This window comes from Oncorhynchus masou, chromosome 23 (genome assembly GCF_036934945.1).
Source record: "Oncorhynchus masou masou isolate Uvic2021 chromosome 23, UVic_Omas_1.1, whole genome shotgun sequence".
NCBI classification, from domain to species: Eukaryota; Metazoa; Chordata; class Actinopteri; order Salmoniformes; family Salmonidae; genus Oncorhynchus; species Oncorhynchus masou.
In genome coordinates, this window is record NC_088234.1 from 46,795,905 (window position 1) to 46,810,340 (window position 14,436).

Below are 14,436 nucleotides of genomic sequence, written 5' to 3' on the forward strand. Positions count from 1 at the left end.
CCAGGTGGATGAGTGTTTCACCTTCAGTTTTCATTCAATAAAGTAATCCAGCTTTGACATTAGTATTAAACTACCTGAAGCTGATGTTGCATCTCAATATTTGAGAATCATATTCTATCACAAAGCAGGATGTTTTTGTGCTGTTTAAAGAGCACAATTGGTTATTTGGTCTGACTTTACTGCCAGTGAAATATTCAATGCCATTTATCATACTGTTATTTCTCTGCCTGCAGGACAATGAACTGGAGAAAATCACCAGAAGATTCACCATTGAGCTGGCCAAAAAGGGTTTTATTGGTGAGTCGTGTCTGTGATCAGGGGAACACTGAAGGCTGGTGGTGAAAATGTCTGGCGGTAATGTGTATGTCCGCATGAATACATGGTCCCCTGTAGTGGGGGAGGGGTTTCATGAGCACACGACGCAGCACAAACATAAATAACCATGATGAGAGAGGAGTTAAGCAGAAGGCTTGACGAGGGGAAACTGTACACCAGAAAAAAATCTAAGACGGAAAAAATACACCAAATATTTTTGAGGGATGTCAGAATTAAATAAGCAGTTCACATTAACTTCACGTTCTTTGTAACAGTGACCTATCATTCCCAAGGACTTCCGTTTGTTTCAAGAGTTATTTTAGGATGATGCTTTCAAAGTATGAAGTACCCGTGACCTGACTTCAGGCTTTCGTAGGGGGTTTCTAGCCTGACAAGTCCAGCGTTTAAATAGGCAAGAATGGCACTCTTTATGTCTCTGTTATTCAAAGCTGTAAATGTCGTCCACATGATCACTAAATCAGGAAGTTCAGAGGAAGCCAGTTATTAAAAGGCATTCCAGGAACATTCATCCATAGTGGGATGAGGGAACTGTTTATATAGCGACATGTCTTGGTTACACGTCATGTGACTAGACTACCTACAGTACACTGCAATAGCTTCAAAGTGGGCCATGAGTGCCTCTATCTAAATACAGTACTACTGTTTCACACCAATATGCGTTTCAGTATGAGTTTGTTGTTGGTGTATTGTTTGTTTCTTCTTTACTGAAGGCATTTTTTGTTATCCTAGAAGTTCACTTTAACCTCTCTTCTTTCCCCTGTCAGGACCTGGCATTGATGTCCCTGCCCCTGATATGAGCACTGGAGAGAGGGAAATGTCCTGGATTGCTGACACCTATGCCAACACCATGGGCCACCATGTACGTGTTCCCCCTATGAGAACTCACTGCCCTGTCGTGGAAATTTCCTGTATTACCAAATCATGAGAGCAAACCACACACAAGTCAGAGTTATCATAAAGTCCATCTTTAATTATTTGAGCTCCATCACAACCCTGTGACTCTCAGATCAATTCAGTGTCTATAAATGAATTCTCTGAGAGTGCTTACATATTTGCAACTGAGATCCTTTATAGCAAAGACACACATAGCCAGACAGTATTGGCTATAAATTATCGTCCAGTTTGGTCTCCTAAACGAAGCTCTTATCTCGTTCTTGGTACAAAATAGTACCAAGACATTACCTCATCCAATGGTATATATCAATTGTCATTTTAGACACTCCCATCCCAAATACAACCCATCCTGGACAAGCTCACAGAGAGGAGAGTGAGCCTCTAGGTCAAGATAAGGGCAACCTCAGAGGGAACATAGAATGGTTCCAGACACTGCCATCCTCCTCTACCCGATGGGAATAGTAGAGAGTGACTGGCACACGGACATTGTGGAGCCAAGAGATAATTGGTTCCCCCTCAATCATCCCTTCACATGGTTTAAAAGATACGTTTACACATGACACATTCACAGATAAGACTAACCAGACCTCTCCCCTCTCTGGGCCCAAGTATCTTTCCCACATAAACATGCTATGAAATGAATAAAGCATCTTATTTATCAATGTTACCTAAAGAATTCTGATTCTGCCACGACAGCCCTCTCCCACAATAGACATGGTGTTTCCCCCAGCACTTCCTATCAACTAAGCTAAACAGCGTTGAACAATTATTGTAAACCACTTAAATGAGGGAAAACTTTCTCAGCTCTTCCTCCGCTTGGTATATTTTATCACCAAGAAATATGTTCATGTCTTATCAACCTTATAACCAAGCAACTATGTTACACGACCACAAAGCAAAACGGTGTACAGTAGCTAGTGGTCAAGTGATAAGTTGTCATTATTCTGTGTGTACACTAGCCATCCTTATTGACTTTGCTGAGTAAATATTTCCTGTATGTCACTTTTTTGTTTTTGTTCCTTTATCCCTTCTGATGATTTGAGTTTTTACACAAAGTTCTGCTGGCCTTTTATATGACCCTTATTTTCCTGTCCTTATGATATTGTTCCAAGTCTACTGAAAGACAAAGCTCTAGATTCCATTAAGTTTAACTGTCTCTTGCTGAATGACACTTATATGTTTTGTTGATTGCCAGGGAGGAGGTCAGGGAGCACTCCAAAAGTAAGGCATTTCAATTGTACACTAGAACTTCAACCCTATAGCCTAGTCATAGAGGATGGCCTCAGTCTAAAATCAGAACTACAGAGACGTGCTCTTGTCCTGTCTAGGATGAAAACTTATCACAGTTTGAGAACAACGCTGTGTCCATGTAGGCCTCATGTTGGGACTTTTTGGCATAGTCTTCCAAATAGACTCGTTTCTGGGATATATTGATGTCATTATTGTAAAGAGTCTCGCTAGAGCCTTATCTTTATCCCTCGGATGATTGGTCTCTGGTACATCACAAAATGTGTCGATCCCCATCCAGTGTGTCTCTTACAAGGTTGCAAAACTACTTAAAATAAAATGGCCGCCTGCTCCTTTTATTGGCTTATGTGAACTTGCTAACTCCACCACTAACTATCCACATGTTCCTCTCCTCTGTGTTCAGGACATCAACGCTCATGCCTGTGTGACTGGTAAGCCCATCAGCCAGGGTGGCATCCACGGAAGGATCTCGGCCACCGGGCGAGGAGTATTCCACGGCATTGAGAACTTCATCAACGAGGCGGCCTACATGAGCCAGCTGGGCCTGAGCCCTGGCTTCACCGACAAGACCTTTGTCATCCAGGTACACAGACACAGCATTTATTGATTAGGAATGGCATTTGATTTACTTTCATCAGGTCTCAAAGCACTTTACAGTGTATGGGGTGGCATTATAGTAAAAGGTACAGTACCAGTCAAAAGTTTGGACACACTTACTCATTCAAGGGTTTTTCTTTATTTGTACTATTTTCTACATTGTAGAATATTAGTGAAGACATAAAAACTATGAAATTACACATGGAATCATGTAGTAACTAAAGTGTTAAACAAATCAAAATATACATTTTAGATTTATTAAAGTAGCCACCCTTTGCCTTGACCGCTTTGCACACTCTTGGCAGTCTCTCAACCAGCTTCACCTGGAATGCTTTTACAATGCTCTTGAAGGAGTTCCCATATATGCTGAGCACTTGTTGGCTGCTTTCCCTTCATTCTGCAGTCCAACTCATTCCAAACCATCTTGCTTGGGTTGAAGTCAGGCGATTGTGGAGGCCAGGTCATCTGATGCAGCACTCCATCTCTCTGATTCTTGGTCAAATATCCCTTACACATCCTGGAGGTGTATTTTGGGTCATTGTCCTGTTGAAAAACAAATGATAGTCCCACTAGGCGCAAACCAGATGGGATGGCGTATCGCTGCAGAATGCGTGCCTTGAATGCGTCACGATGTTGAGATGTGTCTGTTACTTAAACTCTGTGAAGCAGTTTTTGGGCTGCAATTTCTGAGGCTGGTAACTCCAATGAACGTATCCTTTGCAGCTGAGGTAACTCTAGGTCTTAATTTCCTGTGGCGGTCCTCATGAGAGCCAGATTCATCATAGAGCTTGATGGTTTTTGCAACAGCATTTGAAAGTTTCTTAAAAGTTCTTGACATTTTCCAAATAGACTGACCATCATGTCTTGAAGTAATAATGGACTGTTGTTTCTCTTTGCTTATTTGAGCTGTTCTTGCCACAATATGGACTTGGTCTTTTACCAAATAGGGCAATCTTCTGTATTCCACCCCTACCTTGTCACAACACAACTGATTGGCTCAAATGTATTAAGAAGGGAAAAATGATTTTATAAAAAATGATCATTCTTTTTGGTTTGAGGTAGCAACATGAGAGACTACTCTAAAGGATGGCAGCCACGCTGTTGGTATAATCACTAAATAGCAGACATAGCTTGTTAAATGTTGATGTATAGAGGACTGTCCTCCCTCCTACAGTAGAACACTGTTACAGCTAATTACAAGCTGTACTGATTGGAGGCTGTACCATGTGTTATCAATATCAGAAGTGATCCATAAACCCACTGGACCAGAAGACACTACATTACACTCATTAACAAGAACGTAAACATAAATGTGCATTTGGTACATACAAGCGGAACAGGCTTAACAATATGTGACTTACAAGGCACTCGGGCTAAAATGGCTCCAACCAATGTTCTTATTTTATTCTGAAACATGTCATTCTTCCTTCTCTTCTCCCAGGGTTTTGGTAACGTTGGCATGCACTCCATGCGTTACTTACACCGTTTCGGGGCCAAGTGTGTTGGTGTTGGAGAGATGGATGGAAACATCTGGAACCCCAATGGCATCGACCCCAAGGAGCTGGAGGACTACAAGCTGGTTAGTACACAACTCACAGCTACAGTCACTAACCTACAAGTTGATATCTCTCTGTCTGTTTCATGCCAATGTGGAAAGCACGGTCTAAGGGTGCCACCTAGGGGACGTACAGTCTTCCTACACCAAACGTCCTCCACAGCCGTACAGCCAACTTGGCAAACCATTTGAGGTGCATGACCAAGGATATACTTTGGTCCTGTAACTGTCTACTGTATGTCTCATTCTCTTTCTCTCTCGTTTTTCTCACCAGCAACACGGCACCATCGTGGGCTTCCCCAACTCCACACCATACGAAGGCAGCATCCTGGAGGCCGACTGTGACATCCTGATCCCGGCCGCCAGCGAGAAGCAACTGACCAGGAATAACGCCCACAAAATCAAGGCCAAGGTCAAAGTTCAACAATCATGTCCAGACCAGCAGTCACTCTTATTACACACTGAGTAACGTGCAGTAAATCCACATTAATGCAGGCTAAAGTTATATAAAATGTACACAATCATCACTGACCTCTATTGAACCTCACTAACAGTAGAAAGGTGTCTGTGGAAAGCTGAATTCGGTATGTAAAGTGTATTTAAATCGTCTTGTTTTTCCAGATCATTGCTGAAGGAGCCAATGGACCCACCACCCCTGACGCTGATAAGATCTTCCTGGAGAGGAATATCATGGTGATTCCGGTGAGAGGCTGTATGCAGATTTCAGATTGCATATTCATATTTTCTACGTTTTTGCAACTTGTAACAGGTTCCATTAGATTGTGTTGGTCCTGGAGACCTAGATATTTTTAGGGCCGTTTTCACAGACCCAGATCTAAACATTTTGACCTAGAAGTAGGCCAGGGCCCGTATCCACAAAGCATCTTGGCGTCGGAGTGCTGATCTAAGATCTGTCCATACAATTGCATTCTTATTCATTATGAGCTTAAAAGCAAAAGTGATCCTAAATCAGCACTCCTACTCAGAGGCTTTGTGGATACGGGCCCAGATTCTGACTTGTTAAGTCTACAGTGAAGACCGGGATTTCCTGAACATTGATTAGTTGGATTGTATACCTCTGGTTTCCAGAGTCTGACTCTATTTCTTTGAATGGAGATTATTCATATTTTAAACTATTTGTTTAGAAGCAATTTTATGCAGATAGTTGCTTAATCTGTCTCTGTGTAACTTTCTCTTTGACTTCGCAGCTCTTGATTGCCTGTATGTTACAGCATAGCTGTAATGTTAGTGTTTGCAAACTAGCCCACCATCTCTTGTTTATTCAGGACATGTACCTGAACGCTGGCGGAGTGACTGTCTCCTACTTTGAGTGGCTGAAGAACCTGAACCATGTCAGCTACGGTAGACTGACCTTCAAGTATGAGAGGGACTCCAACTACCACCTGCTCAGTAAGTCTGACACCTCCCAAACCGTAGTGATGCACTCACCCCTGCTAGTTCAGCCTACTCTCTGTTATGCCACATAAAGATGGATTTTGTTTATCTTGTATTATGCTAAAGTTGTATTTATCACTGTAGTTCATGTTGAAAGCCTTAATTACATTCATTACTGGAAATGAGGACTATTTGACATTTCAGAAACCATTGGCTGCTTAACCACAATGCTTTTTTATTTTACGGCTGTGACTTGCAGTATGTTGCACATTGAATATTTTTTTGACTGCAGAGTACACACACACTTATGTTCCCATATGACAAACTCAATGTTGCTCACAACAAAGGGAAACAAAAAGCAGTGCAACAATGTTGCCTTTTCAAGTGTACCAAAAAGACATCAAGGTTTTCTAGAATCTCTGAGTTACTCAACCAGCACAGAGTGTATTGAGCTTTCCTCGTACTCTTGAGGAAGACTGTAGTCACCGGTGACAGCAGTGGCTTCAGGCAGAACATCACTACCAGTTTCCATCGACTTCTCTGCCCGATTGTAGTGGGTGAAGTATGGTTTCAACGTGTTGACATGATACAGCCGGGTTTTGTTCCTGCACACTGGTGACCCCAGAATTGGCAACAAAACCAGGACTTGGTCACCCATGTCTAAAGTGCAGTCTTGGGCCTTCCGATCATACCAGACTTTCATTTTAGTTTGCGCCTTCTCCAGATTCTCACTAACAAACTCACAGCCGTGGTGTAATCTGTATCAAAAAATGCTAATGTGCTCCAACAGATTTGTTTTAAAGTATCGCCCTGCATCTCACTCACTCAGCAAACTCAAAGGACCTCTGATATGATGTCCAAACACGAGTTCATTCAGACTAAAACTGAGAGATTCCTCGACAGCATCCCGTGTTGTACACAGCACGAGAGACCCCTTCACCCCAATTTTCTTCAAACTCATAGCAGTAAGCTCTCAACATAGACTTCAAAGTCTGAAAGGCACTAGACTAGAGGGGGCATTGGATTACACCCAACTGTTGTAGCACTTGCTGGAAGACCTTTGACTTGAAATTCATTCCTTGGTCCGACTGCACTACCTGCGGAAGTCCAAACATTGACAATATTTTCACCAGGGCACAGTGAAACAGTACTGGGAGCTGTGATTTTCCTCAGTGGAATGGCCTTAGAGAAACGATTGGCAGCACACATTATGGTGAAGAGAAACTACTTACCACTCTTGGCTTTGGGCAAAGGACCAACACAGTCCACCAGAACCCTGCTGAAAGGTTTGTCAAAAGCAGGAATAGGCTGCAAAGTTGCAACCAGTACAGATTGGTTCTGTTTACCCGTCCACTGGCAAACATAATAGGATTTACAGTAAGACACGACATCCTGTTTCAGACCAGGCCAATAGAAGTTACGCAAGATATGGTCATACGTCTTGTTGACCTGCCCATACTATCATCATGAGGTAACCTCAGTATCACTTGTCGAAGTGCAACTGGAATGACAATTTGAGATACACTGGGCCAATCGTCCTGCCCAGAAGTAGCGGATCCGGGATCCTATTTAAAGCCTCAAGCTCATTAGCATAACGCAACGTTAACTATTCATGAAAATCGCAAATGAAATGAAATAAATATATTTGCTCGCAAGCTTAGACTTTTGTTAACAACACTGTCATCTCAGATTTTCAAAATATTTTTTTCAACCATAGCTAAACAAGCATTTGTGTAAGAGTATTGATAGCTAGCATAGCTATAAGCCTAGAATTCAGCCAGCAACATTTTCACAAAAACAAGAAAAACATTCAAATAAAATCATTTACCTTTGAAGAACTTCAGATGTTTTCAATGAGGAGACTCTCAGTTAGATAGCAAATGTTCAGTTTTTCAAAAAATATTATTTGTGTAGGACAAATCGCTCCGTTTTGTTCACGTTTGGCTATGAAAAAAACCTGTATCCAGTTATAGCCTCAGGCTCATTAGCATAACGTAACGTTAACTATTTATGAAAATCGCAAATGAAATTAAATAAATATGTTATCTCTCAAGCTTAGCCTTTTCTTAACTACACTGTCATCTCAGATTTTCAAAATATGCTTTTCAACCATAGCAAAACAAGCATTTGTGTAAGAGTATTGATAGCTAGCGTAGCAGTTAGCGTAGCATTTAGCGGGCAACATTTTCACAAAAACCAGAAAAGCATTCAAATAAAATCATTTAACTTTGAAGAACTTCGGATGTTTTCAATGAGGAGACTCTGTTAGATAGCAAATGTTCAGTTTTTCCTGAAAGATTCTTTGTGTAGGAGAAAAATGCTCCGTTTTGTACATCACTTTTGGCTACCAAAATAAACTGAAAATTCAGTCACCAAAACGCCAAACCTTTTCCCAAATTAACTCCATAATATCGACTGAAACATGGCAAACGTTGTTTAGAATCAATCCTCAAGGTGTTTTTCACATCTCTTCATTGATATATCGTTCGTGAAAGTCTGCTTTCTTCTCTGAATTAAATGGAAAAATACTTGCAGCTGAGCTTTACGCACCAATTTCGACGCAGGACACCGGGCGGACACCTGGTAAATGTGGTCTCTTATGGTCAATCTTCCAATGATATGCCTACAAATACGTCACAATGCTGCAGACACCTTGGGGAAACGGCAGAAAATGTGGGCTCTCTCCTTGTGCATTCACAGCCATATAAGGAGACATTGGAAAACAGCGCTTCAAAAATTTTGCTCATTTCCTGTTTGAAGTTTCATCTTGGTTTCGCCTGTAGCATCAGTTCTGTGGCACTCACAGATAATATCTTTGCAGTTTTGGAAACGTCAGAGTGTTTTCTTTCCAAAGCTGTCAATTATATGCATAGTCGAGCATCTTTTTGTGACAAACTATCTTGTTTAAAACGGGAACGTTTTTTTATCCAAAAATGAAATACTGCTCCTAGAGTTCAAAGAGGTTAAGAACACCATTTCCACATTAGAACACCATCTCTGTCAAATAACCCCTCTGGAGTTTGATGAAACAGCGGGTATAGGGAAATATCTTTACTCTGTTCAGCAATCAGCTGCTTCCTAGACGTCAAAGTGTCAACTGTAGGACCCCTATCTTCCTTCAGTGGTTCTACAAATTCGCTCACCTTTGTGGTTTTCAAAGGAGAGGTCAACTCCGGTTTATTGAAATCAGGATCACCAATCTGACAGATCGCCCATGGTGGGATCTATCGGCACACGCTGGGAACACTCTACAGTACTTTTCTGATAACCCATCAGGTTCCTCTCCTGAGTTCCTTACAAACGACAGGATTTGTCACAACCTTCCCTCCATCCAAATCGTTTCCCAAAATGAATGAGACCCCCTTCACCGGTAGGTTAGGCCTCACTCAAATGACATCGGAAACAGAAATAAGATCAGACTTGAGTTCCACATTATACAAAGAACTTCCATGCAACCCATCTTCACGCTTTGTACTAACACAGTGGTTCCCTAACTTTTTATAGTCCCGCACCCCTTCAAACATTCAACCTCCAGCTGCGTAGCCCCTCTAGCACCAGGGTCAGCGCACTCTCAAATGTAGTTTTTTGCCATCATTGTAAGCCTGCCACACACACACTAGGCAATACATTTATTAAACATAAGAATGAGTGAGTGTTTGTCACATCCCAGCTTGTGGGAAGTGACAAAGAGCTCTTATAGGACCAGGGTACAAATAATAATCAATAATTTTGCTCTTTATTGAGCCATCTTATGTATGAAACCTTACTTCATTAAATTGTGAATAACTCAACATAGGTTAATGAGAAGGGTGTGCTTGTAAGGATGCACATAACTCTGCAATGTTGGGTTGTGTTGGAGAGAGTCTCTTAACTATTTTTCCACACAGTCTGTGCCTGTATTTAGTTTTCATGCTAGTGAGGGCCGAGAATCCACTCTCACATAGGTATGTGGTTGCAAAGGGCATCAGGGTCTTAACAGCACGATTTGCCAAGGCAGGATACTCGGGGCGCAGCCCAATCCAGAAATATGGCAGTGGCTTCTGATTTAAATTAAATTAAAACCGCTTGTTGCAATTCCAATGAGGCTCTCTTTTTCAGATATCGGTAAGTGGACTGGAGGCAGGGCATGAAAGGGATAATGAATCCAGTTGTTTGTGTCGCCAGTTTCGGGAAAGTACCTGCGTAATTGCACACCCAGCTCACTCCGGTACTTCGCTATATCACGTTTGACATTGTCCGTAAGCTTGAGTTCATTTGCACACAAAAATCATACAATGATGGAAAGACCTGTGTGTTGTCCTTGTTAATGCAGACAGAGAAGAGCTCCAACTTAATCATAGCCTCAATTTTGTCCCGCACATTAAGTATAGTTGCGGAGAGTCCCTGTAATCTTAGATTCAGATCATTCAGGTGAGAAAAAACATCACCCAGATAGGCCAGTCGTGTGAGAAACCCGTCATCATGCAAGCGGTCAGACAAGTGAAAATTAGGGTCAGTAAAGAGAACTTTAAGCTTGTCTCTAAATAAAAATGAACGTTTAAATACTTGAAAACCAGTGCACTTCTGTATGTTGTATAAGCGTTATATGGTCACTGCCCATATCATTGCATAGTGCAGAAAATACACAAGTTCAGGGCCTTGTTTTAACAAAGTTAACCATTTTCACTGTAGTGTCCAAAACATCTTTCAAGCTGTCAGGCGTTCCCTTGGCAGCAAGAGCCTCTCAGTGGATGCTGCAGTGTACCCAAGTGGCGTTGGGAGCAACTGCTAAGTCTCACTGTCATGGCTTTTGCGCCATCAGTACAGATACCAACACATCTTCACCGCCTAAGTCCATTTGATGTCACAAAGCTGCCCAGTACCTTAAAAATATCCTCTCCTGTTATCCTGGTTTGCAGAAGAGGATGTCTTCCTTAATTGACCCCCCCCATAAACGTAACGGACATATACCAGGAGCTGTGCCAGGCCCGCCACGTCTGTTGACTCATCCAGCTGTAACGCATAGAATTCACTGGCTTGTAAGTATGCGAAGTAGTAATTCTTTCAAAACATCTCGTACCATGTCACTGATGCGTGGTGAAACAGTGCAGATGTAGTACTGCTTGTAGTAGCAGTACTACCAGTACAGCTGGTATGTGTCTCTATGGATGGGGGGCTTACATTTATTAACAATTTATCAATTTTCAAGGAAACGGAATGAGCAGCATCTGTTTGGCTAAATACATTTTTGGGCGGCCGTTAGTGGAATTCCCGTGAGAGAGTAATGGTTAATGTGATTGGATGTTAATTGTTTGACTAGGCAACCTGTATTTGACATTGTTGTTATTTTGATGAAGACTAGATGGTTTAATTATATTTTTGGCAGTGAAATGAGGCTACTCAGGCGAGAGAAAAATATCACCCAAATGTATAGCCCCAATGGAAAATCTAAATAGACTGTTTGAAAATGTGTATCACATATATATTTGCCGTACACCCGACAGCATTGCGCGTACCCCACCTCAGTTTGGGGATAGCCGTACTAACATACTGTAATCAGTTGCTGAAGTGTCAGACAAAGGCAAAACACCCTGCATTATGAAGGATTGGGCCACCCTAGTGTGTCGCAGTATCTTCCCCGGCTGTTTAAAAGTATCGCCACTCTGCAGAGACACGAACCCATCTGAAACCGAGTTCATGCACATCTGATCCCAAATCGTGTTTAGGAGATACACCATTCCCAACCAGAGACTTAATGGGCTGGAGGACTCCCACAAGAAGAAACTGCTTTTTCTCTGTCTCAAATTTCTGTTTCTACTTAGGCCACTGAGAGACAATGTGTCCTTTCTCACGGCAATGAATGACAAACTGGAGGATATGAAAAACCTGTTTTCTGCCGATCCTTATCTTTGGCCACTGTAGAAAAGGACTGAAACCTCCTCAGTAGCAGGTGACTTATCTGGATAGCTTTTTGTGTAGGAATTACTACTGGGTGCTTTGTTTGAAGGTAGTTTTATGTGTCAACACAAACTCATCTGCAAGAACTTCAGCTTTCTCCAGATATCCTTGTGCTCATAAATGTGGCTTGCAACCCTTTCATGAAGGCAATTGTTGAATTGCTCGAAGTGTTGTCTTTCATAATTTACAGAACTGTTGTCTGTATGCCTCTGGGACCTACTCTTAAGCCCAACGGATAGCAGCATTAACAGTATCATCATCTGAACTCTTGTTCAGCGATAAAGTGGCGTACACTTTGAGCCTTTCCCACTAGGACACTTTGGAAGTGCAGTGACCAAATATCTTGCGGCAATTTTGGGGATGTAGTTTTCTGCTCAAATTGAGTAAAATATACATCCACCTTTTTGTTAAAAGGCGATACCAGCCGGCTGTTCTGACCAAGATCAAACTCTGTTGAGGATGCCAGATGGCCTGACTGGATTCAGAGTGCCTCCTCCAGGTCCATCTCTCTTAATCGAATGGCATGTTCAGGTTCTTGATGTTTGGCTGCACGCTCGTCTTGTCTTTCCCTGTGCTCAAACTCTAATTTCTGTTTTTCCAACTTAGCCTTTAGTTCTAACTCTCACAGCTGTACGTTTTACAGGACTCACCCCACTACCCCTAACGCCCTTTTCATTAGCCTCTCTGTCCGAGAGGAATTCCTCCTCCACCAAAACAGTACACAACTCTTTGACTACTGCTTTTGGATCGCCAGATGCCACTTTGACGTCATAATGCTTTGCGATGATGAGCAGATTCGCCTTTGTACATTTATCTAGCATCTCCCATGTAGGATATTCTACATTCTTCCAACTTAAAGTCCATGGCTCTTTTTTTTAAAATGATCCCGTGTGTGTATATATGCAACGTTCAAAATGATTCCACCAATCTTATAACCTCTCAGGGTGTACTGAATTTTGAACATAAATATCTGGGCACAGCAGAGCTTCAAAGTAGTTGATTAGAGCCACTACCATACTCATGAGAAACAAGATCCCGGACGAGCCCCCATTTTGTTACATTACCATACGTCAAACTCCGTGTCGCACACAACAAAGGGAAATAACAAAGGAAAAAATCACTGACAAACAAAACTTAAACAGGTGGGTTTTAGGAGGGGTTCTCAAAGACACTCATGGGGCTGTCCCAGAAAGTTGACTAGCAACAAGTCTGGGTCCTAAAAGACACCCAACATGAATGCCATCTAAATTTGCCCAAGAAAAGGCAAATAAAAATAAAAACCTAAACCAACTTGGGGAACTAAAAGCAAGTGGAGCAAACCGAAAGGGAGAATCTCAGAAGAAGAGTTAAACTGTGGTCAATCACTTCCAACATCTCTCATGCCCACTCTCTCTCGAAACCTGTAAAACACAGACACAGGACCGGATTTAATGCAGGGGTTTACCGAGGCTGAAGCCCTTGGGCCCAGATCCGTGGGGGGCCCAAAGAGGCAGCAAAAAAAGTTAAAAAAACATTTTTTTTAAACACATACTGTCTATATTAGATATGTAGTATATATTTGTACTTGTACTTTTTGCTGCAACCATCAACCACAGGAGGATTCAGGAGCCCGCTCTCAATGAGTGTAGACAGCCTGCTGCCTCTGCTAATTGTCAGATAGGGGAGGTAGAGGGCCCATGTAGGTAACTGGGGGCCCCTGCCTTGATTGGGTAACTGATTAATGCAAAAATAACTGCATAATCAATAAATCTAACTGTTCAATTGTGTTAACACGAGGCAAAAACATCAAGTTTTTACATTTTTTTATCCAACCACACGAGTCCGCTCTCAATCTTGAAAATACACCAGAGCATAATTTTACCACAGAGGATCAATTGTTTCTAAAAAGAATAAGTGGATTAAATTTGATCAAACTCATACAGGGAACTGCCAAAATAAAGGAAGCGCCAACAAAGTGTCTTAAAAGGGCTTTGGGCCACCACGAGTTGCCAGAACAGCTTCAATGCACCTTGGCATAGGTTCTACAAGTGGACCGAAACCATGCCAGGAAAATGCACACCATAACACAGACTTTGTATCCTTAATTTACTCAAGGGTTTCCTTTTATTTTGCCAGTTACTGGTTGCCTATGTTCGGGAAGGCCGCAATTTGGGCAGCATGTGTGCTAGTTATGTATGTTGTGGCCATAAACATATAATCCATAGAAGGGTTTTGGAACCTCTAACCCTGGCAATTTGACTGTTTCACTCATGGGTACACTAGCAATGGCTGACTTGAATGAGAATTGCCATCTATGGATTATATTTATACTGTGTGGTTAGTTGCGGCTGTCTCTTTGCCTTTTGCAAATTTCAGACAGACAGACAGACAGACAGACAGACAGACAGACAGACAGACAGACAGACAGACAGACAGACAGACAGACTGTCTGTCTGTCTGTCTGTCTGTCTGTCTGTCTGTCTGTCTGTCTGTCT

General features: G+C 42.0%; 1 protein-coding gene across 2 annotated transcripts in view; it reads left to right on the plus strand.

The window, feature by feature from the left end:
* The window catches only part of LOC135510929 (glutamate dehydrogenase, mitochondrial-like), a 41,546-nt gene that overhangs the window by 23,709 nt on the left and 3,401 nt on the right, over positions 1 to 14,436 (plus strand). The window contains exons 4-11 of one of the 2 annotated variants that reach the window (XR_010451187.1): positions 234 to 297; positions 1,101 to 1,195; positions 2,882 to 3,061; positions 4,517 to 4,654; positions 4,905 to 5,042; positions 5,252 to 5,332; positions 5,917 to 6,040; positions 10,924 to 11,043. Coding sequence is in view for 1 of the 2 variants with exons in the window: in XM_064932271.1 (XP_064788343.1) it covers positions 234 to 297; positions 1,101 to 1,195; positions 2,882 to 3,061; positions 4,517 to 4,654; positions 4,905 to 5,042; positions 5,252 to 5,332; positions 5,917 to 6,040 (820 nt within the window). In the remaining variant the exon portion in view is untranslated. The remainder of the gene's footprint in view (positions 1 to 233; positions 298 to 1,100; positions 1,196 to 2,881; positions 3,062 to 4,516; positions 4,655 to 4,904; positions 5,043 to 5,251; positions 5,333 to 5,916; positions 6,041 to 10,923; positions 11,044 to 14,436) is intronic. The other variant, XM_064932271.1, reaches the window with a different exon arrangement.